Below are 27,960 nucleotides of genomic sequence, written 5' to 3'. Positions count from 1 at the left end.
ACCTGCCACCACGCCCAGCTAATTGTTTTGTATTTTTAGTAGAGACAGAGTTTCACTGTGCTAGCCAGGATGGTCTCGATCTCCTGACCTCGTGATCTGCCCGCCTTGGCCTCCCAAAGTGCTGGGATTACAGGCGTGAGCCACCGCGCCTGGCCCACTAATTTTTGTATTTTTAGTAGAGATGGAGTTTTGCCATGTTGGCCAGGCTGGTCTTGAACTCCTGGCCTCAAGTGATCCTCCTGCCTTGGCCTCCTAAAATGCTGAGATTACAGGCATGAGCCATCATGCCTGGTCAAGACAATTTTTTAAATAATGGAAAAATAAGTTGGCTTGGATTTTAAGATTTATTCATAAAAATATTAATAAAATGTTTACTTGCAAGTATCAAAATAGAAATCTGTGTAACACAGGGCCAGTGCTGAGGCTGAACTACAGACCTAAAGAAACAGAATGTCTGCTTTTTCTGCATTTTAGGAAATAGAAACCTGTATGTTTCACCCCAAACCATGGTGAGCTGAGCCTTCTGAAATGTTTACCGTTGTGTTAGATCTTTGGCGAGAGTCCTGGAGATCACAATCAGGGGACTTTAACTAGAGAGGGGATCATTTAACTTTACATCAATGGTGCTAACAAGGGTGCTAGTCAGTTGCACATGGTCCCACCCTCCTGTTTAAAAATTTCCTCCTGAAAGCAGAGTCCCTGCCCCAGAGCTGTTGTTGATATGTGAACTGGGAGTTGAATTCTGTGCCTTGTGTTTGTGTTAATATTGGCAGGCACCTCTGATCACAGCCTAAGAGCATGTAAGGTTCTCTGGAAGGATTTGAGGCCTGTAGTCAGAGTAAAGTTCCCACTTGCTGCTAAACTGTAAGTGCAATGAGCAGTTTCCTGTCATTTAACGGGGGAGACAAGTATGCTCAGCTACTGTTTTTGATGTATTTGGATTATAGGTCTCCTCCTTTATCTGAAATGTGATAGGATGTGGCACGTTATGTGTTGCAGCCCTTTTTGTAACTGGGCAGTGGCCGACCTACTGATCACAGAGTAGTATTTACTTACCATTGAGTTCACAGATTTCCGTGGGAGAGAACTGGGCTTGCTAAGAGGCTGTGCTGGGTATGGCAGGCCATGAGGCTGCATGTCCAATAGCAACATTCCAACATTCCACCAATTTGGCTTGTGAGTGAGAATCACCAGACACGTAATTACTTGCTCAAACCATTTGAAGCAGATTCATTGCTTGCATCTTAATAATGTACTCTTCCTTAAAGCATGTGGCTGTCTTGGCCAAGCCTGGCTTGTTCCTTGAGATGGTATACATAGCAACTTAAGGTGGTCATTCCATCACTTGAAATGGCTCTGGAGAATTGATCATTTTGGCAGATAGAGGCAAGAGTCCAGTCTTGGATAACTTAACCAAATGCGGTGCAGCAAATGTGGAAAAGGTACAGATGCCCTGATTGAAATGATAATCTGTGTAGCTGATTGTTCTTTCCTCAATGTGACGTTATCGGTATTGTTCTTTGCTTGGAACAGAAGTGCAGTGCATGTTGATATTAGCATTTGTTTTCATCTGCACCTGTCACCATACTGAATTTCCAAACATTTTCATTACCTCAAAAAAGAAACCCCTCGGCCCTTAGCCGTCATCTCCTAATTTTCCAAACCTACCCCCAGTCCTGGGCAACCCCTAACCTACTTTGTCTGTTTAGATTTGCCTATTCTGGACATTTCACATAAGTGGAATCACATAATATACGGTCCTTTGTGTCTGGTTTCATTTAACGTTAGTGTATTATTCTGTTCTCACACTGCTAATAAAGACATACGTGAGACTGGCCAATTTAGAAAGGAAAGAGGTTTAATTGACTCACAGTTCAGCATGGCTGGGGAGGCCTCAGGAAACTGACAATCATGGCGGAAGGGGAAGTAGACATGTCCTTCTTCATGCCGGCAGGAAGAAGTGCGAGTGACGGTGGGGAAATGCCCCTTATAAAACCATCAGATCTCGTGAGAACTCACTCACTATCATGAGGACAGCATGAGGGTAATAGCCCCCATGATTCCATTACCTCCCACCAGGTTCTACCCACAACATGTGGGAATTATGGGAACTGCAATTCAAGATAAGATTTGGGAGGGGGCACAGCCAAACCATATCAGTTAGTGTTTTTAAGATTTATTCATATTGTAGCATGTATTTGTATTTCACTCCTTTTCATGGTGAAAAACAAATCCCATTGTATGGATATACCACATTTTGTTTATCCATTCCTCAGCTGATGGACTTTTGGGTAGTTTCTGCTATTTGACTTCTATGAATAGTGCTGCTGTGAACATTCATGTACAAGTTTTTGGGTAGACATATGTTTTATTTCTTTTGGGCACATACTGAAGAGTGGAGAGACATATTTTGCAGTGCTTTTTTCCCTTTCTATCTGGAAGATTGTAGGAGAGTGCTCCTTGGTGAGATGGGCTGTCTGTGATAGAGAGGGCGTTAAGTCGGAGGCAGGAATTGCTGACTAGAGCTCCAGGTCAGCCCCTGACTAGCCATGTGTTCGGAAATTCACTCTGTTTCCTCAGCTGTAGAATGAAGTAGTTTTATCAGACAATCTTTAAGGTCGCTTCCAAGTTAAAATGTTCCAAGTTAAAACATCTTCCTGAGTGGGATTGAAAGGCTTTCAAGATATGAAGGGAAATATTTCCAGCAAAGTCTATGTAGTAAACCACACCCCACCAAGATCCCGAGCTGCTGACGTTGCTTATTGTTTCCTATTTGAAAACAACTTGGACTTTAATATTTGTTTAGTTAAGTTTTGTGTTTTTAATAAAAATAAATCTTTAAAAATTGGATGGATATAGAACCAAACTTACTCACATTTGTATTACCCAAGGACATCTGCTTTAATATTTTGGTGTATTTCCTGTCTAACTTGCCCCTTTAGGTTGTTTAGTTGTTTACTGGGCTGTAGTCACACTCAGTGCACAGTTTTCTATGGGGATCCTGTTTTGACTGCCCTTCAGACTGGTCTTGATTTCACTTAATATGCTTCTAACTTTGGTTGAAGGACCTTTGAAAGTAGAAGTTTTTTGAGTTCAGTGGTTTTAGTAAAGCCATGATTGTTTTGAAAGTGTAAAGATGTTTCTGAAAGTATGTTTACCTTCTAGAATAGTTGGTAGAAAGCTTCATATGTAGTAGACAGAGATAAGTCTGTGTTAGAATCTAATAGTTCCATACCCCAGAACAGCTAACCCACCTCTTCCTCCTGTGTTTTGGCTGATTTAGAAGCTATCAAAGTGCTTATTCCCGAAGAAGAAAACAATTACTTCTGGTCACTTTCCTGAGTTTTCATTAACTGAACACAGGTTCCAGGAAGAAAGATTCCAAGTCTATCAACACACTTGTACAGACTTGTCACAAACCATTGTCTATTCTGCGGGCCCACGAGACATTGTCCCAGGCCATTGTATGTTCCATGGCATTCTCCTAAAAATGGTTTACAAACCCCCTAAAACAAGCCACACTTCCCCATCTCCCTTTCTCCTCAGAAGAAGGGTACATAACCATTAACCATCTGTACCTCATAGTGTGGTGGAGTAATCACTGTGTGATCCGCCCACCTCCATACGCGTTTATAAATGTGTATGCCTCTTCTCCTGTTAACCTTCCTTTTGTCAGATGTGGCTCCTCATTTGGGAGGAGGTGTGACTTTCAGGAAACCCACAGAAGGTGAAGGGGAGGAGTTTTCCCTTGGCCTCTACACTTTCATAATGCTCGAAAAGTTTCTGATTGTGGTTTCAAATTATTTCCTGTGTTGGAGGAAGGTTGAACTTGTTTTGCTTTTTGCCTACTTTCTGGTTTTTAAGCTCAAGCAGCTTCATTAACTTTTCAAGCTCCTGAGAGACCACTCTGTACAGTGAAGCAGGCTCTTCTGCCCTGAGGAAGGCGTTCGTTCTTTCCCAGGGACCCTCTCCCTGGAGCTGCCTTGAGGCCAGAACATCTCCACACTGGCACCAAGTGTTTACAGAGCCCCATTGTCAGCTGCCCCGGGATGTCATTTGTTCCTTCATGGTGAGGGTGAGTTGGCCATATACTCCCTCACTTTCTTTTTCCATGAAAAAAATTCATACCAACAAACTCAGCTTTCTCAGGGTGGTCCTTGCATTTATGGTAAATATTGAAGGCTGGTGTAGGATGAGGAAAGTGAACTATTCAGATCAGCTGCCCCTCCACAATAACTGCTTGCCTTGCTCACCTAATCGTAGGTGCAACTGAGAGAGAAGGATAACCATGTATTGATCTTCAAAGGAGTGACCTCATCCACAGAGGAGTCACCCAGTAAATGCAAAATGCTGAGCAAGCAGATCCGATGTAGCTTCTCATTTGGGAAGAGTGAACTGAAGATAGAGATGTGAGCAGGAAAAGCAATGGAAGCATCCTCATCCCTTTGCCATGGCAGTAATGGAAGGGTTCCAATACCCTCAGCTTCCCAGGGCCATCCAGCAAGAGACTTGTCTCATACATGCCAGTCTTTTCACACCTATTCTCTCCATATTCTGGACCATTCTTCTTGCCTGAGGTGCTCTAGTCTTCTGGGATTCATCCTTTGGGAGCAACTCAAAAGTATTTTGCTCTGTTTGTGCAATGAACTTTGATATTTATTGTCTTTATCTATGATAAACACTTTCTGTTAGGCCAGAATTACACTGTCTAGTCTGATTTACAGAACCAGCTATCTCAAATGTGTAGGAACTGGAAAAAGTGGATGATGATGGATTCAGTTTTCTTTTTCTTTCTTTCTTTTTTTTTTTGAGACAGAGTCTCTTCTTCACCCAGGCTGGAGAGCAGTGGCACGATCTTGGCTCACTGCAACTTCCGCCTCCCAGGTTCAAGCAATTCTCCTGCCTCAGCCTCCCCAGTAGCTGTGATTACAGGCAGGTGCCACCACGCCTGGCTAATTTTTGTGTTTTTAGTAGAGACAAGGTTTCACCCTGTTGGCCAGGCTGGTCTCAAACTCCTGACCTCAAGTGATCCACCTGCCTCGGCCTACCAAAGTGCTGAGATTACAGGCGTGAGCCACCGTGCCTGGCCAGTTTCAGTTTTCATACAGCTTATTTTAGCACTTTGATACATCTTGCACTGTTACTTAATCTTATAATGTTATTTAATTGCTTTATGAGTGCCTAATTTAGCTCTTCAGCTAAACTGTAATCTTCTTAAGATCAGTGTATGTGTCTCTGTAAAATACATATCAGCATGACACTTTCAAAAATCAGATGGTTGATAAAATAATGGATAAAATGGTTTGCTCCCCTCTTCCTTCCCTTCTTCCCTCCCTCCTTCCTCTCCCTTTTGCAGCACCTCCTGTCTCTTAGGCTGCTGATGTAATATTAGAAATGAGAACAGAAATGGCTAGGGTGGCATCTAGAACCATTATAAAATTCAAGGGCAGAATAGAGCTTTGTAAACTTGATGATTTTTTTGAAATGTATTTTCTGGACATACCTCTTATCTATATAGGCTCCAGCCCATCTATTTTTTCCTTTCCATGTGATCCATCCTTTTGTGGTTGATTGTCTCAGCAAGTAAAGCTTCATGTCAGATTCCTGGGTTTTGGACTCATATGACCTGGTTGGCTTTGCCTCATAGATAGCTTTCACAACAGAGACTCACAGCAGAGTGTGGTGGACCAGTGGGAGTCCACTACTACCCCTTAGCCTGCAGCTTGAGAACACATGCCCTGATGGGTTGTGGGTGAGTGTCCTGCCTCTTTCAGCCTGTTTCCTTATCTGTAAAAGGGGAATAAATTATGGGCTTATCATGAGAACTCAATGAGAAAATGCAGGATGAATCTCAGAGCAATGCCTGCCATATATTAAGCAGTGAATGGATATGTTACCATTTTCATGCCTAGATAGGTAATGAACATCATCATATGCTGCCCAGGTTAGTGAACTCCCCTTATACCCTGAGAGCAGATGTAAGCTTCTAGAGGGTAGGAGCCATCAACTGCCTAGAATTTCCAGATATAGCATCACATATGGGGCCACTCAGTCGCTAAAATTGTGATGTGAGTGTTGTTCAGTAGCTGATTATCATGTCTGTCAGATGGAGCATCACATCAGACTTGGCAAACAGGAGTAGCAAATATCCCTAAAGCAATTCTAAAAACAAGCTTCCAAAAACCAAGTTATTCATGTCTTTCATCTGTTCTTGAGAATCTCCACCAATGGAGTAACCCAAAAGTCAAATAAAAAAATTGTATATACCAAGATTTATAAGGAATAATTAAAAACCTTCCAAGTGTTAAAATAGGCAAATATAATTTAAGTAAATATTTAAGTAGTGTATCATCTCTATGTAACATTATGTATGCTTTATAAATGTTTACTACATTTTTAAATAATATGCAAAAATGCTTAAGCTATCATGTGACCTGGAAAATATGCTAGAATAGCATTGCATATGCAGCATGAGCATGACTGTATTAAAATGGTTTTAGAAAATAGATTAGAGAGGTCGGGCACATTGGCTTACACCTGTAATCCCAGCACCTTCGGAGGCAGAGGCAGGCGGATCAGAAGGTCAGGAGTTCGAGAGCAGCCTGGCCAATATGGTGAAACTCCGTTTCTATAAAAATACAAAAATTAGCCGGGCATGGGGATGGGCACCTGTAGTCCCAGCTACTCGGGAGGCTGAGGCAGGAGAATTGCTTGAATTCAGGAGGTAGGTTGCAGTGAGTTGAGATCATGCCACTGCACTCTAGTCTGGGTGACAGAGCGAGATTTCATCTCAAAAAAAAAAGAAAGAAAATAGATCAGAGAGCTATACATTAAGATTTAACAGTGGCTGTCTTTGGATGATGGTAGGGTTATGAATGAATTTTCCTCTCTAATTTTGCTCTCTGTATTTTCCATATTTATATATGTGTATTATTTTCATGGACAAAAAACTCAAACTTTTTCTTAAGAGGGAAATAATGTGCACAGATGGACAGAAGCCATGGTATTTGGCTTGTATTTTTACAATGAAAAAAGGTCAAATGTGTAAGGCACAGAACTGAATTATTTGTTATGTATGAGAAATAAGAGTGTGGTGTAGTGTGAGCTCAATGAAAAACACGTTACTCTGGAGAGTTCGAGAGGAAGTTTTGCTTTTTGAAGATTTTTGGAGAAGCAGCAAAAATGTAAAGCTCTAGGTAATGCACATGAGCAAGTGCCAATTTTCTTTCCCAGCACTGAAGTTTGGTATTCTTAGCCATTCTGATTTTGCGTGATTTGAGACTGTCATTTTCTTCTAAAAGTCTGACAGCTGTAAGCTTTCAGCTATCAGCAAATGAGGTGAAAATGTATTTTTAATATTAAAAGTCTTCTTGGGGAAAGAGGCCCAGCAAAACCATCATTAGTAGTCACATTCAGGCAACATTGTAAGCTCCCTTCCTAATCCTGCGCCTGTGGTTTTTAATAGCCAGACATGTCCAACAGATGTGCTTCATGTTCTTTTATTTACATAGATGTTTCCAGTAACTCATTGTATATTTTTCTACTTCTAAATAAATGCATACCAAATAGCTCTCTTTTTCACATTGCTGTGTTGCAGCATTACATTTGTATGTTTCAAAGCAGGAAAATGTTCAGTAAGCCCTGAATATTTTTCGCATCTTTACTGCACATAGGACTGTTGACATATTTTAAGATGTATATGGTATACTCATTATGGCTAATTTGAAAAATGCATAAAATATATGGATAAGAGGATAAAAGTTACAGGTAACCACTATTATCATTTTGGTATATTTCCTTCCAGTTACTTTTATGAATACTTTTTATAATGTTACTGATTCTGTATTTTTTCTCTAGCTTGCTTTTTTTTTTTATTGCTTGTCCTATTTATCTTGGTACATATAGATCTAACTCATTCTTTGAAACTATTTATTCATGATATGACCGTGTTATAGTTTATTTAGCTATCACTTTACTGGTAGACATTTAGGTTGTTGCTTCTTTTTGCCATTAAACCAATATTCCTGTATGTGCTCTTTGAGCATCTGAGTGAGTATTTTACTAGAAAATAGTTACTTGGGGCCCGGCATGGTGACTCATGCCTGTAAACCCAGCACTTTGGGAGGCCGAGGCAGGTGGATCACCTGAGGTCAGGAGTTTGAGATTAGCCTAACCAACATGGAGAAACCACCTCTCTACTAAAAATACAAAATTAGCCAGGCATAGTGGCACATGCCTGAAATCCCAGCTACTCCGGAGACTGAGGCAGGAGAATCGCTTGAAACTGGGAGGTGGAGCTTGCAGTGAGCTGAGATTGAGCCATTACACTCCAGCCTGGGCAACAAGAGGGAAATTCCGTCTCAAAAAAAAAAAAAAAAAGAAAAGAAAAAAAAAGTTACTTGGAATTGGCATTTACATAATTTACATTTTCCTCGTTTAGTATGTACTTTCAGTATTTTTCTTTATCCATTTACAAACATACACGTTATATATACATAGACATTATATATATTTCTTTTTCTTTTAGAGTAAAGGGTCAGGTTCAAAATTGCTCAAAATCTTGCTTTTTGTCACCTATTGACATAAGTGCAAAAGCTGTACAATGTTGCTGGTGGCCTGAACTTTTATAGCAGATCCATGATGCCTGGAGCTATGACCGTGAACTTGCCTTCTAGCATCCCAGCTTTGAAAAGCTTTTCATTTTGTTATTATTTCTAACATCAGGAAAACTGCAAGAGTAGTACAAAGAACTCGTGTCCTTTACCCAGATTTCCTAGCTATGAACATTTAACCTCATTTGTCTCTATACTCTCTGTCTATATAAACTTATAATTTTTTTCTTGACCTTGTTTACTTGGGTATGATTCTGCCTACCAGAGTTCTCCATGATAAAGTGATTTTTTTTTCCTGTGGAATTAATAATAATTTATGGGGAGATTCATTCATGTTGTTGTACATATCAGTAGTTATTCTTCTTGCTGAACAGTTTTCCACTGCATTAACATACCACACATCATTTATTTACCTGATGGTAGATAGTTGGGATTTTGGTAGACAGGGAGACATTTACATCCAGCAGATCTCTGCCCCAGAGCAAGAGTTGCTCCCCAGCTGTAGCGTGTGGTCAGCAGACAGGCTCTAGACAGCTTCTGTTGGCTCTTTCAGAGTCACTGCAGCTGTAGAAAACTACCTCGTCCAAGATTATGCCCTTCCTGAGGTAGCCCACATTCAGTGCCTGAGTGAGGGGGTGATGTAAAGGTCCAGCCACTTCAGACTGAGGTGGGACAATTCTGACAGTTTTTACTATTCACCTCCATAGCATCCACCACTGTTAGAACAGCACCCCTTTCTCAGCAAATGCTCATTGCTATCTAGAGGATCCTGTATAAGCAGAGGAGGCAGAAGGAAAAAGCCCAACCTTGGGTTATGGATGGCACAGCTCAATATGGCCTTGCAAGACTGTGTGTGACAAGGTTGTGCACTTTGGGTCATCCACTTTGGGTGGGAAGGAAAGCTGCCTGATGTTCAAGTACGTACAGAAGCATGGCAGTGGTGAATAGCCTGGCTGGAATCAGGGGATTGGAAGGAAAGTGACTGAAAGTTTAGGGACAACAGACTTGGAAAGAAGCATATGAATGGACCAAATATGGAAATGGCTGCATCACCCCCAGAGAGTTTTAAGACACTCTGTATTCTGTTATTTTCCTCTGAAGAGTGTTCATTTTAACTCTATCAGGCAGTTTACTTGGCTGACTCAATCTCTAAACTCTGTCTTTCCTTTAGCAGGTAGCAGCTGAAATATTTGATCAGTTTTTCAGTCTTCCAGCTCTTGTTTTCTACTGGGTTCCTTGGAACTTCCCTTCACAATTCAGGGTCTAGTCGAAGATTTGAGCAAAGTTTCTAAGGCAGATTTTAGGACATCCTCTCTGTGGTTCCCTTAACCATTCTTTCTCCCTTAAATTTTTATTACTCTGGCATATCTCAGTTCTGTCCTCAGTTACTCCTCAGACCCGTGAAACTGTGGCTTTCTACTTGACTTGTGGCTGTGCCATATCACCTGAGCTGTGGTGTGCCCTCATGTGAAAATCTATATAGACATGGAGCTCATGCACAATTCCCTCCTTCCAATAATCAAATTCTCTCTTGAATATTGTTGTCAGATAGTTATATATGTTGTCCCAAATATATTTTTTATATATATATATATATGTTATGCTACATATTATGGTGTGTGTGTGGGTGTGTGTGTGCATATATGTTATTCCAAATGTATGTATGTTGTATGTATTATCCCAAATTTCTAACTGTTTTCTGCTGGAGGGTTAGTGAAAGCTACTATTACTGGAACTAGAAACTTATTTAAAATTTTAATAGATATTATCAAATGACTCTCCACAGTTGGTGTTATCAGTTTTGTTTTACCAATGTTGTATCAGTGTTCCCATCTCCCCATGTTCAATAATAATTTTGTAAAGCTGTTATAGTACCCTGTCTGATGGGTGACAATGTTTTGATTGGCTTTTCTCTAAATTCTAGTGAGAGTGAGAATGTTTTTACATTCATTAGAAAGTTCTCTTTTTTATTTTGTAACTTGCCTACTTATAGTTTTGCCCATTTTCCTGTGGATCATCTTTTTCTTATTGATTATATATGTGGATTATAATCAGTTAACCTTTACATTGTAAATGACTTCTCAGTCTATTTTCACCTTTGCTCATGGTGTATTTTATCCTGCAAAAGTTTTAAATTTTTATATAATATTTATCTTTTTATTTATCTTTTATGTCTTCTTCTTCCATTTACTAGTGCTTTTCTAGACATATTATTATTATTATTTACAAAATTTGTTTCATACTTGTATTAGTCTGTTTTCACGATGCTGTTAAAGACACACCCAAGACTGGGCAATTTACAAAAGAAAGAGGCAAGGAGGAGCAAGTCATATCTTATGTGGACGGTGGCAGGTAAAAGATGAGAGCTTGTGCAGGTGAATGCCTCTTTTTAAAACCATCGGATCTCATGAAACTTATCCATTATCACAAGAATAGCACAGGAAAGACTTGCCCCCATGATTCAGTTCCCTCCCACTAGGTCCCTCCCACAACATGTGGGAATTCAAGATGAGATTTGGGTTGGGACACAGCCAAACCACATCAACACCCAGTCACCAAACTCTGTATTCCTGTGGTGGGCAGTAACTGAAATGTGCTAATATGCTCTTTTACAACTTGCTTTAAAACTTATTGTTTAAAATAAGTAATGTTCCTAGGAATAATCCTGAAAATATTCTTAGGGAGCATGATTTTTAATTTAGTTGCTCAGATTATTCCAGTATAAATATTCCACAGTTTATTTAACTTGTCCCCTATTGTTGGACATTTTTATTATTATTGATGATGCTAAGAACATTCTTGTACATAGTCATTGTATATATTTCCAATTATTTTATTGGTATAGAATCCTCTATGAAAATGGGAATCATATATTTATTTGTTTATTTACTTTGAGACAGGGTCACATTCTATTGCCCAGGTTGGAGTGCAGTGTCACAGCCATGACTCACTGTATCCTTGACCTCCCGGACTCAAGCAGTCCTCCAACATCAGCCTCCCAAAGTGTTGGATTACAGGTGTGAGCTACTGAGCTTAGCCTGGGAATATATTAAAGCCTATCATGCAGATTGTCAACCATCTTCACAAAGATTGTAGCCATTTTTATTTCAATCAGCACACTACACCTTCCAACTTCAGATTTTATTATTTTAAAAAAGTTGTAATTTGACTGCAATAAACATATGTGTGCATGTGTGTTTAGAGTAGAATGATTTATAATCCTTTAGATATATACCCAGTAATGGGATTGCTGGGTCAAATGGTATTTCTGGTTCTAGATCCTTGAGGAATTGTCACACTGTCTTCCACAATTGTTGAACTAATTTAGTATTCCAGAACTTAAAGTAAAATTTAAAAACTAATAATAAATAATAAATAAATAAAGGAATCAGCTCTAAGAGCTATTTACAAAAAAAAAAAAGTTGTAATTTTGGCAAAATTGTCTTAATATGCAAATATACATTTCTTTGATTATCAATGATTTTTTTCACATTTTCAGGTGTTTTATAATTTTTTCATTTTGTTTTGTTTGTGGGCATGTGAATATTCTGTTCCTTTGCCCACATTTCTATTGGTATATATAGCTTTTTCCTATTGATTTGTAAAACCTCTTTATAAAGTACATTAATTAGTCCTTTTATATTATCTAGTTGTTGCTTCATGAGCATATGACATTTTGGATATATATGATAATTTGATTATTATATGATTATTATTAGGGCCTCCATCTCTGAGTGTTGGTCAATGAATTTGTGTTAATAATTATTGCACTTAAATTCATTGAGTAGTTAGCACTTAAAATGCAAAAAATGAAACAATGTTTTTCAGTATTCTTTCTGGCACTTTTAGAATGTAATTCGACCAATGCTTCTGATTAAAATTCATCAATGCAATGGTGTTTCCAAGCTAATTTGATAAGTGTAACTGATGATTACCAGTATAAACCAGGCACCACCTTATAAAAGACTTAGTCATCACCCTGTAAGAGAAGATGGTGACAATGGTGACTGAACTCATAAGTGCGCTCAGTCAGTGGCTCTGAGGCTGATGAGCGTTGGCTATCGCTCTGTAAACAAGTAAATGAGAGAGCTGGGAGTGGCTGAAGAGAATCATATAGATCAAATGTTATCTTCAACATCAATCCCTAGCTGGAATGGTAATACAAGAGAAAGACAGGAACTTGTATGAGGATTTAACAAAACACAGAGAGGAACATTGTCTTTCCCTGCAGACTGGGGATTATGACTTAAGCCGCCATGCAGCAAGCTTCCCTTTGCATAAATCTCAATAGGCTTGGTGACTTATGGGAGCTCAGATTCTCAGATTCCTTGGTTGATAAAAGTTTCTCTGTCCACATTTTTATAAGGTAACCTTTCAGAGATTTGAAGAGCAACTTAACATATTAAGTTCTCTTAGCCATTCTTAAAATGACAGGCTTTCTGACTCCTTGTTGTCCTTGTCACTCTCCAGTGAGCACAGTTTAATTTGCTTCGGTTGTTTGTAAAATTTGGAAGCCAGACTGAATGTGTTTTTCCTGTTGTAAGAGAAAACCGCAATAGGATGCAGCCAAACTCCAGGAGCTGGATTCTGAGTGCAATTCTTATCTATCAAAATGTATTTAATAGAAGAATATATTCATTACCTCCTTTAAGAATGTAAAAAGTAGAAATAAAAAAGGAAGAATATATTTTAAGGCAGTGTATAAAAGCTGATCTAGTAGCGTAGTGTGGATTTTATGAAGGCTAATGCTTTGCTTTATTCATAATTTCAACTTTCTACTCCGTGTGTTGTCTTCTATTGGGACAAATGATTTAGAAAACTCTTGCCTCTGGGAGAATCAGAACTGTTTTCATTATAACTATCAAACATCTACCCAAAAGTCTGCAAAAACAAAACGACTAACAACCACCCCAACAAAGATAGCATGACAACACTGGGTCATACTGTTTTTGTATGTGCTGGTTGGTAATCGTCATACATCCCTTTCTTCTTTTCCCCATGCATGAGCACATTTATCTGAGGCAAGAAGGGCCAAAAAAAGGAGAGAACACTGAAGTTACCCAGTTTCACAGCTCCGGCAGGAGTCCAGTGTCCTAGGCAGCCTGGAGGTGACTAGTTTCCAGGTGCACTCTGGCGGTTCCACTATTACAGCAATGACAGGATGCACTTCATGCTTTTCAAGGCATGTTGATGTGTGTTACTGCATTTGATCCTCACCTAGGGGTTAGTAGGAAGGGTGGGCTTGTTTCCGCTTGACCCAAGAACAAACTGAGCACAAAGTGGGTCTTGCCAGAGTTCACACTGTTTCCCCAAGAGAGTCCCGATGTCTGCTTTCTAGCCTCCGGCTCCTGCTGAACCACACGGCCTGCTCAGTGCTGGTGTGAGTCTGAGAAACTGGCTTCTACTGAAGCAAAAGTGCCCATGGCAAGGCCTCTGAATTGAGGGGTTTAAAGGGAATGGAACCAATAGGGCGGGAGTGCTAAGAATTCAGCCTCTTAGATCTTTGTTCCTCAGAAGATGCGGAGGTGGCAGCTGGATGATTTGATAATAAAGAATGAACTTTAACATGCTGTATAACCATGATATGAAAAGATAGACTCTATAAATGAATTGGGAAGTCAGTCTTCTTTAATTCATATAGAATATTCTTGGAGCTAAACCTGCCCATGGGATAGAATTATGGTAAACACCAGTCACTGAGCCACGAAAATGAAATATTTCTGCTCCTAGAGAAAAGCTGGGACAAAGATAAGACTCTAGACTTTTCTGGACAGAGTGCAGTGGCTCATGCCTGTAATCCTAACACTTTGGGAGGCCAAGGCAGGTGGATCACTTGAGGTCAGGAGTTTGAGACCAGCCTGGCCAACATGGCAAAACCCCGTCTCTACTAAAAATACAAAAAAGGAAAGAAAAAAAAAGTAGCCGGACATGGTGATGGGCACCTGTAATCTCAGCTACTTGGGAGGGTGAGACAGGAGAATCACTTGAACCTGAGAGGCAGAGGTTACAGTGAGCCGAGATAGCGCCACTGCACTCCAGCCTGGGCGACAGAGCGAGACTGTCTCAAAAAAAAATCAAAAAAACCAAAAACAAACAAAGAAAGAAGGAAAGAAAGAAAGAAAAAAGAAAAAAAGACTCTAGGCTTTTCTTCTTCAGTTGATGCCCCACCAGCTGGCACAATGATTAGCTGGGACAGGTAGAGAAACCCCTTGCAAGTAACATTTTAGTAGTAAGAAGTATGAAGGAGTAGAAGTGTGAGGAGAAGGGAGGGAATGGTATCAAGAAACAAAGTATTTCCCCCCGTTTTATGCTGACCCTACCGTTATTTTTGTTCTGCCTCATCTTAGTTCTCTCTCTCCCATTTACTATCTTACAGTGGCAGCAAGTCAGGTTTAGAGGGAGTTCTCTGTGCCTCTAGGGCTCAGGGATCGGATACTCTACCCTTCTGAAGGGCCAGACGTACCAGGAAAACATTAGTTGAAGCTCCCATGAGTGTTAAAGACAGCTCAGTTGTCAGTTTGGGTTAAGTACTGAGATATGTGAAGATTAAATTCAGAGTAAACGTTAGAATAAAGGAACATAAAACTCAGTTTCATTAATACATCCAATGTTTAAAATGCATTTCATTTCCACCTCATAAGCAGCTACAGAAAGAAGAAAGGGAAAAAACAAGAAAGAGGAGGAGGTAATGAATCATAGGGTGAATAGCATGACCATGAACTTTTTTACTGCTTTTGAAATGTACCTAGACTGGAGAATTGCTGTCTGGTTTTGTCCATCTGCCCTTTTTTTTTTTGAGATGGAGTCTCACTCTGTCGCCCTGACTGGAGCACGCAGTGGTGCAATCTTGGCTCACTGCAACCTCTGCCTCCCAGGTTAAAGTGATTCTCATGGCTCAGCCTCCTGAGGAGCTGGGACTACAGGCACCCACCATACCCAGCTAATGTTTGTATTTTTGTAGAGATAGGGTTTCGCCATGTTGGCCAGGCTGGTCTCGAACTCCTGACCTCAAGTGATCCGCCCCCCCGCCACCTCAGCCTCCCAAAATACTGGGATTACAGGCTTGAGCCACTGCACCCGGCCCATCTGCTCATCTTGAAACACTTGGAATCTTTCCTCTGACTGGGATGGATGGTCATGGCCACCCATAGGATGTCAGGGAAAAGAATACCCTGGACTTCAGAGGGCCATTCAATAGCATTACTCAAATTTCTTGGGAGTAGGAAGGCTGGACCGTAAGGCGGGTGAGATGGAGAGCTTCACCTCATTTTAGGGCCCTGATGGAATCTCAGAGGCACTGCCCTCCAGGTTGCTGCGTTACTGTTACTGTGATGGAACAGTAGTCCCCTGTATATTGAGATAAGTCATGGAGCCAGGCATGTGTCCTTTGAAAGGCAATCACTTCTTTATCCATCTAGCATCTGACTTGTGAGGTCAGGGGTACCGCAGCCTGAGAGGAGGTGGGAACCTCCCTTCCTTCCCAGCAGGAGCCTCGATGGCTGCACAGAGCGGGCTGGAGTATCTGTTAGAGGCGAGGCTTTCATTCTCTTTATCTGAAACTGAAAAAACTGTCCAAATAGTAATATGTGTGGAGCAGCATATTTTTTTTGAAATTATTTTTCTGCTGTATGCTTTTAAAGAAAACCAAAAATGTTTTTAAATCTTAATTTGAACATCCCTGATTTGACCAGTATCATTTACTATCTATAGATATATGAGCAATATTAGAAGAACCTGCACACAGTTTTGAAAATTGAATAAATATCTTTATTGCTGATTATAAAGTGATATATGTTTATTATAAATGATTCAAATAATATAGAAAGGGAAAGTAGCCTGGTGATACCATTCTCTGGAAATTGCCACTGTTAGCTGTACGTCTATTGCAAAGCTGCAGAAGCTTAAGGACCCGAGTTTTAAGTGAGCTTGTGTTCTCATATTGGGTTACATTTGTTCTCTGCAAAAACACATAGCATAAACAGCAGAAAACACTTTATAATAAAAACCAGAAGACTGAAAATGAAAATTCACACAAAGCTACAACTGATACCAGTAAGACTCAGAACCTTTACATCTCCTAGATGTATTCATTTTGTTGTCTTCCTGGCATGTTATGGTCTTTGTAGATGAAGAGTCTTTCGTGAACCTGCCAACCTCAGTATCTGTTCTTTCTGTTCTACTAGGGGTTTGTGAGATCATTGTAATGTTCTGGTTTTCCATGGCTTATGATAAAAAGATATCTTGGGAGGCTTAAGAGGTCTTTTTTTTTTCTTAGAGCAATTTACCTGTAATCTTTTAGAAATCTGTGTATAAATCCCTTCTCTGGATGATTACCTGCATGTGACTATGTAGTCATCATCGTGTATGACTGTGTGAAGCACATTTATTAGGTTCATTACATCTCATGTTTCTTTATTGATGATCATTTATTCACCCAAATATTATTAAGGACTTTCTGTGTGCCTGACAGTGCTAGGATTGAGGGTACCACAGGACAAGGCTGACCGGGAAGAGAGACACATTAGTGGACAGCCCTCAGCCCGTGTGAGAAGAGAAGGTGCAGTGGAGGGAGGGACTGCTTTCTGCAGAGGGAGGGAAGGCTCCAGGGGAGGATTCTCTTGGAGTCCGGGTGTTACATTTCAGTGACATGAGTCAGAAAGTCCAGCAAGAATCTGTAGGTGTGGAATGGCCCAGGGATGAAGAAAAAATCAAAATATGTCAAGACAAAGAGGTACACTAATAGAGAAAGGAATTGGCATTTGTTAAGTGCCTACTGGGTGCCAGGCACCGGATGTCAGCTGCACTCAGTCCTATGAGGTATGTATCATACATATCGACGTCCTCATTTTGCCCATGAGGAAACTCAGGCTCTGAAAGGTGAAGTAACTTGCTCCAGGTCTCATAACTTGAATTACCACCTGGAGGCATCAGGATTCACATACAGGTGTGAACGCACCACAGATTACAGTGTCACAGCACAGGGCTGAGGAGAGAACGCAGCTTCTTTGCTGGAGTATGGTGTGCATTGGAAGAAACTGGCCGAAATGAAATGAAAGCATAGAGAATGGGGCCAGTTTGTGAAGGGCACTTGCAGCCTATGTAAGATTTGCTATTAGAGTTTGAGAATATCAGCAAAAGTTTGTAAGCAGATCTGACAGCTCAGATTTATCTTTTAGAAAGAAAACCCTGGCTGCCTTGTTTGGGACGAAAGGATTTGAGAAAATTGGAGGAGGGTCACAGATTTATCCTCACTACGCTTAGATATACAAATACAATATTTTTCTAAATGTAGTCTTTCTCCTTAAGATCCCCTCCCCACTGAATAAGTAGAGAAAAATGAACCTGCGTTTGGTGGAGAGTAATAAACTCAGCTAGATATTGAAACAGTAAACTCTAATAATATAAAAGGCCCCTTTTAGTAATTCACTCATCCTTCTGTGCCTCACTAAAATGGTGTCATAGTAAAAGAAGGCTCACATGTTCTTGAGGTTGTGCGAGCATATGTGTGTGTGTGTGTGTGTGTGTGTGTGTGTGTGTGTGTATCAGAGGGTGAGGCAGGGATCTTGCTGGTGCCGATTGGGAGCTGGCCCTTCTCTACTCAGCCTTGGCCATTTTGTTGATATCTGTTGCTGAAGTGTGTGGCTGCTGTAACAGGTGGTTCTATAACCACAATCCGTCCATTTGCCCAATGCACAGTGGTCAGCGTACCAGGGCACTGGGATAGAGTAGAGAAGGAGTTTCATAATCGTAGGGTGGCCAATGAGGAGATGGGAAGAAACCCCAAACTCACCTCCCTGAAAGGTTTGGGGATAGAGTTTTTAAAGGATCTGGACAGGGCTGAAGTGTGGGGATCACTGATTGGTCAAGAAGTGAGAGAAGTCATGGGACAGGGAAAAAACTGCATTCTTGTGTTGAGTTGGTTCCTTGGTGGGGGTCTTCAGACCGGTTGGTGTCAGCCATTCCACTGGAATTCAGAATCTGAAAAACACCTTAAGCAATTCTTGAGCAAAAAGATCTTATGATTGGCTCCTCGGAGATTCTATGTATAGGAACAACGGGGGAGCAGTGGCAGGTGGTCAGCATGCTACGTGACTCCCTCAGCAGCTGCAGGAGAGTGGGTCGAAGTGCACCAGTGCACAGGCCAGTGCCTAACTATGATTCTGCCAAAAACAGTGAATTCTCTCCCAGGTCTCTCTTGCTGGGGCTTCATGGCTCCAGGCCATGAGTTCTGATAGTGCACTTCCCTCCGCAGTCCTCCACAGCATAGTTGGGAACGCCCATCCTACGGAGATGCTCAGGGAAACTCTCAGACCCTTTCTTTACCTAACTACTGGGACACCAATCTTACTGATTTACAGGATGTGGTCCCCACCTCTAGGGTCACCACCCGTATTGTCCTGAGGCTTGGGGTGGGGCGAGAGGACATTGTGTGAGAGGATGTCCTCCAGAGCCCCCGAGGGAAGTGGCACTGAAGCTCTTTGGCATCAGCTTTGCCATCAATGCTTTAAACTCCTCACCCTTCTCTAGGAGTTTATCCAAGTGGGGAGAAGCTGTACCACGTGTGTCCCTGCCTCCCTCTGTTTCCTCCATGTACCTCGGACCTCTCCTTCTTGCCACACTCCTCCTTGTGCTCCCAACTCACTGAGACTTTCCCTAGTTCATGCTGTCCTCCTCCCTGGGAAGGGGGGCACTAGCTTCGACCTTTGGGCTATAATGGCAGCTGGGATACAAGGAGAGAAAGAGACCCGCTGTCAGAAAAAGCAGCATAGCTTGGAAAGTGTTTCACAGCTGTGACATCTGCTATCCCAGTGATAAAGGGGCGCATCCATGGGTCTAGTTCCAGGTAAGGGCTAATAAATTCCAAAGAGAATTTATTTGGAATTTGCCCAATAAATTCCAAAAAAAGGAGGGGGCACCAGTGAAACCAAATGGGCGAGGGTTGATAAGGGGGTAGAAATTGGAGATAACTTTGAGGTTCCTAGGTGGAGCAGCTGTTGAGTCCAGATGCACTTTTCTCGAGAGAAAACACAAGAGAAGGAATCGTTGTGAGTGCAGAGGGTAGAGGGTGGGAGGGAGGGAAGGAAGGTAACAAGTGCATTCCATTTTGGATGTAATAGGAATGCTGTTTAGCGTAGAAATATAGGTCTGGTGCCTGGAAGAAAATCTGCCTGGAGAAATAAATTTGGAAACTGATGAGAATATCCAAGGAGGAAAAAGATGAGGAACTCATTGTCATTGTAGATATTGAATTTGAAGACACAAACAAGGTCATCCCTCTGTTTTAATTCTTTCACTTTGTGATGACCTAGTGCTTGGTAATGTCTGCTCCAGTTCCTGCAGTAGGACAGGTAAAAGGTCACAGAATACCATTCCACTGCTCTTTTCCATCCGCTAGGGGATCTGTGAAGCCCCAGGTCTGAGACAGATCTGTGATGCACTGAGTTCTTATCAGAGTGAGACTAGACATACAAGACTTTTTGATGACTGGCTACAAATAATGATTTGCAGGCACATGCAGGGGCAGTGTTTGATTTTTTTGTGATTTAGCTGAATTTGTTTAACTCCTAAAAGTGTAACATGTATTTCTCATAACTCTTCCCATCATTGTTATGCCTGAGACATGCTTTAACCTTTGGATGTACTCTGCTAATGTAATTGCCTTGCTGTCTTTTAAAGGCTGCTTTTAATTGGGTTCCCAAGCAGCAGCTGCTGTTAAGGTGCAGGCTGCAGCCTTTGGATACATCGGGCTGGTTCATTAAGTGTTTCCTCTCCCCAGACTGGGCATTTGGGTTTGGATGGTAGCCAGCAGTTACTGAAATGCCATCAGTTATAAGATTGCCCTTTAAGCCACTGATTTATTTTATTGAGTTTTGACTCTTTTCCTCTCAAATTTAAGTGGAGATTTATTGAATGTGATGTTAACCTCAATACTTCCCATTCCCAGTTGTCTTTTCATAAGGGTTATTTTCCCCTAGTTTATAGCATTTAGTCCTCTGCCTGAACTGGAGATTCAAGAACTAAAGACAGCTGTCATTTATGGGGCTCATGACTGTCTGGAAAGTGTGGTGGATTATCTTATAGGCATGGCCCAGAGTCCTTAGTCACTGATGACATGCACAGGTATCCTGAGAGGTCTCTTAGCTAATTTTTCGTTTTTGGTAAAATTGTACTGAAAATTTCCCTCTCCAGGACTAGACGTATTTATTTATTTATTTGAGATGGAGGTTTGGTTTTGTTGCCCAGGCTGGAGTGCAGTGGTGTGATCTCAGCTCACCGCAACCTCTGCCTCCCAGGTTCAAGCAATTCTCCTGCCTTAGCCTCCCAAGTAGCTGGAATTACAGGCACCCACCACCACACCAGGCTAATTTTTGTATTTTTAGTAGATATGGGGTTTCACTCTGTTGGCCAGGCTGGTCTTGAACTCCTGACCTCAGGTGATCCACCCACCTTGGCTTCCCAAAGTGCTGGGATTACAGGTGTGAGCCACAATGCCTGGCCTCATAGGATTATTGACCTGAGGGTTTTTACTTCATTTGAAGAAAATGACTACGTAACTGTCATATGGAATAAGTAGGGGGAAGTGGAACAACTGGAAGAACTCTGTTTCAGTTTTTGGTTTTCTTTTTCAGAGCAGCTCTGTGGGGCTGGTTCTTTTCATGCTCCAGGATGAAGTCTTGGGCAGGCCCCAGGTATTTTCTGTTCACTCTAATACAATAAAAAGTTTTCTGGTCACATTTTCCTTCCAGACAGTCTCAGTTTGGTGATTAATATGTCCAGCCTCAGGCAGACGAATTTAAAGTGAAAGCTTCTCCCATCCCATCCCTGGCTGGGACTTGCTGCCGGGAAGGCCAATGCCAGCTGTTCCTCTATCCCTGGGTCTCCTCACCAGCCTCCTGGGCTACTCTGACTTTTCCAAGTTGGGACCCATCCCGCATGGGTTTCCTCTGTGTGTGGTCTGAGTTTAAAGCTCAGTCTTTAGGGATACTCCTCTTTCGAGAAGCAGGAAGTGCGTCTCCTCTGCCCAGTCTCCTATGATCCCCCATCCCATCTCCTTGGCACCGAGTGGGATTCCTGCAGCCTGTCTGTGCTGCAGCTTCTTGCCCTGCAAGCTGCCCTCTTCGCAGTTCTTGCAGCTGGCTCTAAGACAAGCCCAGCCTGGCTTTCTCAGGTGTGGCCAGCTTGTGGCCCAAAGGAAACACTCCCTTTCTACTTGCCGTTGGTGGGAATATTCCTTCCCACGTGCAGCACCCTCTACTTTGAGCTGCCTGGCAGGCAGCTCCCAGACATTAGCCTTTCAGATTCTTGCACAGGCGAGGCATCAACTTGGGAAGACACGGGAATGACCCTTAACGAGCTCCTTGGAGCCCCTCTCACTAGCTTGAGGCCAAGAGAACACCCTTCCCTCTTCCCCAGGGTGTGTGTTGGGGCATAGGTGGTGGAAGTGGGGAACCAAGCACACACAGTTCTCCATGAAGAGGTCTATGATCTCCAAGAGTTTGGCCATTTCAAATCTAACCCTTTTATGGCCTTGGGTGAGTGAAAGTCAAAACCATTTTTAGCCACCTCTTTTCCAAGTCCAACATGGTGGTTCAATACCTCACCTTGACACATGGCATTGGTTTCTGTTTGTTGTCTGGAGGCAGCACTGAAACTGAAACACAAAAGTCCCATTTTAATGTTTGATTACATTTGGCTACATTGCCAGTTGTGTATAGTATGATTCTTAGATACAAAATATGGACTGCTACTGTCACTGTAGTTGGGGGCCACTGGAGTAAAAGGATCTCCAAAGTCTTTTGCTACCTCCGATTAGCTAGAAATGGTGATATCTTCCCCCCACCAAGCTAGTTTACCTATTTGGTAACCTGTTTGTATTTTTTATTTTTTTTCACGATTAAACAAACTCCCTCCCTCCCCACACAGCCCTTCCTCCCTCCTTCCTTCCCTCTTCCCTCCCTCCCTCCCTCCCTTCCTTCCTTCCTTCCTTCCTTCTTCCTTCCTTCCTTCTTCCTTCCTTCCTTACTTCTTCCTTCCTTCCTTCCCTCCTCCTCCCTCCCTCCCTTCCTTCCTCCCTTCCTCTGTTCCTTCCTTCCTTCCTCTCCTTCCTCTCTTTCCCTCCCTTGCTCCCTCCCTTTCTTCCTCACTTCCTCCCTTCCTTCCTTTTTCCTTCCTTTCTTCTTCCTCCCATCTTCCTTTTTTTCTATTCGTCCTTTCTGTCTCCCCTTTTCTTTTTTTTCTTTCTCTCAGGTCTGTGTTCTTTCTCCTGGCCAGTGAAGGAGACTTTCTTTCTATCTTCTCTACTTAAGCTCCCCCAGTGGTCTCCCTAGGGCCAAGACTCTGTAATGTGTCCCCCAAGGAGCCTTTTTGCCTCTTCATCCAAACTTTTGCTTAGGAGATGCTCCCCTCAGTCCTGGCTGGGATTTATATATGTACCCACACTGGAACTCTTGGCACACATCCTGGAACCCATGACACCAATGCATTCACTCCACTCTGAACACTCCTAACGCACATACAAACAGAAAAGAAATAAGTAGATAGAAGGCAGAATAGTGAATGGGAGAGAGAATGCTTGGCAAATAGTAAAGTAACTGTTGGATGCTACTGCACTTCCAGTCAACTTCATTAATGTAGCTAATCTAAGCAGGAAATCCAGGTACGTTAATTAAAAAGTATGACTAATGAAATGATTTGAAAAAACTGCATATGTATTTTTAAGGGCTGAAAAAAAAGCAGGCAACTTTTTGGATGCAGAGGGCAGGTTGAATTAACTTTTTTATACTTCAAAAGCCTAATACAGTGTTTTGTCAGTAGTCGCAGGAGCCCGATAAACAATTGTTTAATAAAGGACAGGTCAAAGTAAACCAGCTTATTGAAGCTGACACATTTTGGGAAAAGATTTTGTGAGTAGATAAGAATGAGTGGAATTGAGTAAATCCAAGAATTTGCACATAGGTGTTTTCCCCCCAGTTTCCTGCTGCTTATTTTTTCCCCATTTTAAAAAGTTGAGATAGAAATCACATCCCATAAAATTCACCGTTTTAAAGTGTACAATCCAGTGGTTTTTAGAATATTAGCCAGCTTGTGAAACCATCACCACTGTCTATTTCCAGAATGTTTTCATCATTCAAAAAAGAAAACCCACTAATGGTGGATGCATGACTTTGTACATTTGTCAAAACCCGTAGAGCCCTAATGTAAACTATGGGCTTTAGTTAATAATTACGTATCAATATTTGTTCATCAACTGTAACAAATATGTCACATATATGCAAAATGTTAATAATAGTGAAAACTGTGTGGGGTGGGGGAGAGAGCATATGGGAGCTTCCTGTACTTTCTGTTCAGTTTTTCTGTAAACCAAATACTATTCTAGAATGTCTGTCAATTAAAAAATAGTAATAAAGAAACTCCTCACCCATTAACAGTCACTCCCCGCTGCCCATTCCCTTCGCTCCTGGCAACCACTGCCCTGTGTTTTGTCTCTTGCACAAGTTCTTTTCAAGAAGCATTTAAGCCATTTGTTTTGGTAGTTACAGTTAAGAGATTGCCGAGTGTTTCTACATTAAAATATCACATCCTTATAACTCCCATCTGCCCTTGCTGAAAATATTAGTGAAGGATGAAATATGCTTTGAAAAATTAAAATGGCATAGCTATTCATAAAAATAGGAGAAAAATAAAAATCTTGTCAGTCTAAAAGTATAATAAAAACATTTCTGCTATGTGAAACCTGAAGCTCCAGGTCTGTAAACTCTGCAGCAGGCAGAGACAGCTGTGACTTTGACACCATGGGGCAGAATCACTGAAAAGCATTCTAGGAATGGCTTGGGATCAGAGTCATGCTCAGAGAACTTGAACTGGGAACTATGTTGGGGTCGTTCTGGAGCAACATGCATATGGCAGCTTACCTGGAGTGGCTGAGAAATTAGAGAAAATTATAAAGAGATATATCTGTGTGGAGAGGCTCGATGACTATATCAGCAATATCTGCAACATCACCATGGAGTGGGGGTGGGGAGTTGGAATTTGATCTGCCTATCAAAGAGCTGGTTCTGGTCTGGGATTCTTGAGGGGCCAGATATACAGAATTTAAAATTAAATGCAAATTAAAATTTATGATTTGCCTTTCACTGAGAAAAATTTATTTCCTAATGGTTTGTATTTCTGATGTCTTTCTGGTAATATGGTGTTTTAGAATCTCAGTTTTCAGGCTCCTCTAGAATGAGAAAATTTCTCTGTAATTCTGTATATCTATCTGGCCCCTCAAGATGAGATATAATTTTAAAAGTACATTTGGGACTCATAAAGATATGGAAATAGTATCTATGAAAAGGACAAGAAATTATAAAACAAAAACAGGTAGCTATGACTCAAGGACAGATAGATATGAAAATGATTCTACCAGAAGCCATGAAAATAAAAAAATTGCTATTAAAATAAAAATAACTTGGGAGGTTCCAAGATGGCCGAATAGGAACAGCTCCAGTCTACAGCTCCCAGCGTTAGCAACGCAGAACACGGATGATTTCTGCATTTCCAACTGAGGTATTGGGTTCATCTCACTGGGGCTTGTCGAACAGTGGGTGCAGCCCACAGAGCATGAACAGAAGCAGGGCAGGGCATTGCCTCACCCAGGAAGTACAAGGGGTCGGGGAATTCCCTTTCCTAGCCAAGGGAAGCCATGACAGATGGTATCTGGAAATTTGGGACACTCCCACCCTAATACTGCGCTTTTCCAATGGTCTTAGCAAACGGCACACCAGGAGATTATATCCCGCGCCTGGCTTGTAGGGTCCCACTCCCATGGAGCCTCGCTCACTGCTAGCACAGCAGTCTGAGATGGGACTGCAAGGCAGCAGCAAGGCCGGGGGAGGGGTGTCTGCCATTGCTGAGGCTTGAGAAGGTAAACAAAGAGGCCAGGAAGCTCAAACTGGGTGGAGCCCACTGCAGCTCAAGGAGGCCTGCCTGCCTCTGCAGGCTCCACCTCTGTGGGCAGGGCTTAGCTGAACAAAAGGCAGCAGAATGTTCTGCAGACTTTAACATCCCTGTCTGACAACTTTGAAGAGAGTAATGGTTCTCCCAGCATGGAGTTTGAGATCTGAGAATGGACAGACTGCCTCCTCAAGTGGGTCCCTGACACCTGAGTAGCCTAACTGGGAGACACCTCCCAGTAGGGGCCAACTGACACCTCATACGGCCAGGTGTCCCTCTGAGATGAAGTTTCCAGAGGAAGGATCAGGCAGCAACGTTTACCGTTCTGCAGTATTTGCTGTTCTGCAGCCTCCACTGGTGATACCCAGGCAAACAGGGTCTGGAGTAGACCTCCAGCAAACTCCAACAGACCTGCAGCTGAGGGTCCTGTTAGAAGGAAAACTAACAAACAGAAAGGACATCCACACCAAAACCCCATCTGTACATCACCGTCATCAAAGACCAAAGGTAGATAAAACCACAAAGATGGGGAGAAACCAGAGCAGAAAAGCTGAAAATTCTAAAAATTAGAGTGCCTCTTCTCCTCCAAAGGAATGTGGCTCCTTGCCAGCAACAGAACAAAGCTGGATGGAGAATGACTTTGACAAGTTGAGAGAAGGCTTCAGACGATCGGTAATAAAAAACTTCTCCAAGCTAAAGGGGGATGTTCAAACCCAACACAAAGAAGCTAAAAACCTTGAAAAAAGATTAGACAAATGGCTAACTAGAATAAGCAGTGTAGAGAAGACCTTAAATGACCTGATGGAGCTGAAAACCGTGGTATGAGAACTACATGATGCATACACAAGCTTCAGTAGCCTATTCGATCAAGAGGAAGAAGGGGTATCAGTGACTGAAGATCAAATTAATGAAATGGAGCAAGAAGAGAAGTTTATAGAAAAAAGAGTAAAAAGAAATGAACAAAGCCTCCAAGAAATATGGGACTACATGAAAAGACCAAATCTATGTCTGATTGGTGTACCTGAAAGTGACAGGGAGAATGGAACCAAATTGGAAAACACTCTTCAGGATATTATCCAGGAGAAGTTCCCTAACCTAGCAAGGCAGACCAACATCCAAATTCAGGAAATACAGAGAATGCCACAAAGATACTCCTTGAGAAGAGCAACTCCAAGACACATAATTGTCAGATTCACCAAAGTTGAAATGAAGGAAAAAATGTTAAGGGAAGCCAGAGAGAAAGGCTGGGTTACCCACAAAGGGAAGCCAATCAGACTAACAGCAGATCTCTCGGCAGAAACTGTACAAGTCAGAAGAGAGTGGTGGCCAATATTCAACAGTCTTAAGGAAGGAATTTTCAACCCAGAATTTCATATACAGCCAAACAAAGCTTCATACATGAAAGAGAAATAAACTCCTTTATAGACAAGCAAATGCTGAGAGATTTTGTCACCACCAGGCCTGCCTCACAAGAGCTCCTGAAGGAAGCACAAAACATGGAAAGGAACAACTTTCTTTGTACCAGCCACTGCAAAAACATGCCAAATTGTAAAGACCATCGATGCTAGGAAGAAACCACATCAACTAATGAGCAAAAAAATCAGCTAACATCATAATGACAGGATCATATTCACACATAACAGTATTAACCTTAAACGTAAATGGGCTAAATGCCCTAATTAAAAGACACAGACTGGCAAATTGGATAAAGAGTCAAGAGCCATCAGTGTGCTGTATTCAGGAGACCCATCTCACATGCAGAGACCCATAGGCTCAAAATAAAGGGATGGAGGAAGATCTACCAAGCAAATGGAAAACAACAACAACAAAAAAAGTAGGGGTTGTAATCCTAGTCTCTGATGAAACAGACTTTAAACCAACAAAGATCAAAAGAGACAAAGAAGGCCATTACATAATGGTAAAGGGATCAATTCAACAAGAAGAGCTAACTATCCTAAATATATATGCACCCAATACAGGAGCACCCAGATTCATAAAGCAAGTCCTTAGAGACCTACAAAGAGACTTAGACTCCCACACAATAATAATAGGAGACTTTAACACCCCACTGTCAATATTAGACAGATCAACGAGACAGAAAGTTAGTGGATATCCAGGAATTGAACTCAGCTCTGCACCAAGCAGACCTAATAGACATCTATAGAACTCTCCACCCCAAATTAACAGAATATACATTCTTCTCAGCACCACATCATACTTAGTCCAAAATTGACCACATAGTTGGAAGTAAAGCATGCCTCAGCAAATGTAAAAGAACGGAAATTATAACAAACTCTCTCTCAGACCACAGTGCAATCAAACTAGAACTCATGATTAAGAAAACTCACTCAAAACCACTCAACTACATGGAAATTGAACAACCTGCTCCTGAATGACTACTGGGTACACAACG

General features: G+C 41.7%; 1 protein-coding gene across 4 annotated transcripts in view; it reads left to right on the top strand.

The window, feature by feature from the left end:
• RASGRF2 (Ras protein specific guanine nucleotide releasing factor 2) overlaps positions 1 to 27,960 on the top strand; it is a 270,212-nt gene that overhangs the window by 42,196 nt on the left and 200,056 nt on the right. The window contains exon 1 of one of the 4 annotated variants that reach the window (XM_007976943.3): positions 3,674 to 4,075. The exons of the other annotated variants lie outside the window; for them this stretch is intronic. Coding sequence (XP_007975134.3) covers positions 4,067 to 4,075 — 9 coding nt within the window. The 5' untranslated portion in view covers positions 3,674 to 4,066. Of the gene's footprint in view, positions 1 to 3,673; positions 4,076 to 27,960 lie in introns of those variants that run through there. 4 annotated transcript variants of the gene reach the window in all.

The sequence above is a fragment of the Chlorocebus sabaeus genome, chromosome 4 (assembly GCF_047675955.1).
Source record: "Chlorocebus sabaeus isolate Y175 chromosome 4, mChlSab1.0.hap1, whole genome shotgun sequence".
In the NCBI taxonomy this organism is placed as follows: Eukaryota; Metazoa; Chordata; class Mammalia; order Primates; family Cercopithecidae; genus Chlorocebus; species Chlorocebus sabaeus.
This window is presented reverse-complemented; position numbering and strand designations above follow the sequence as displayed.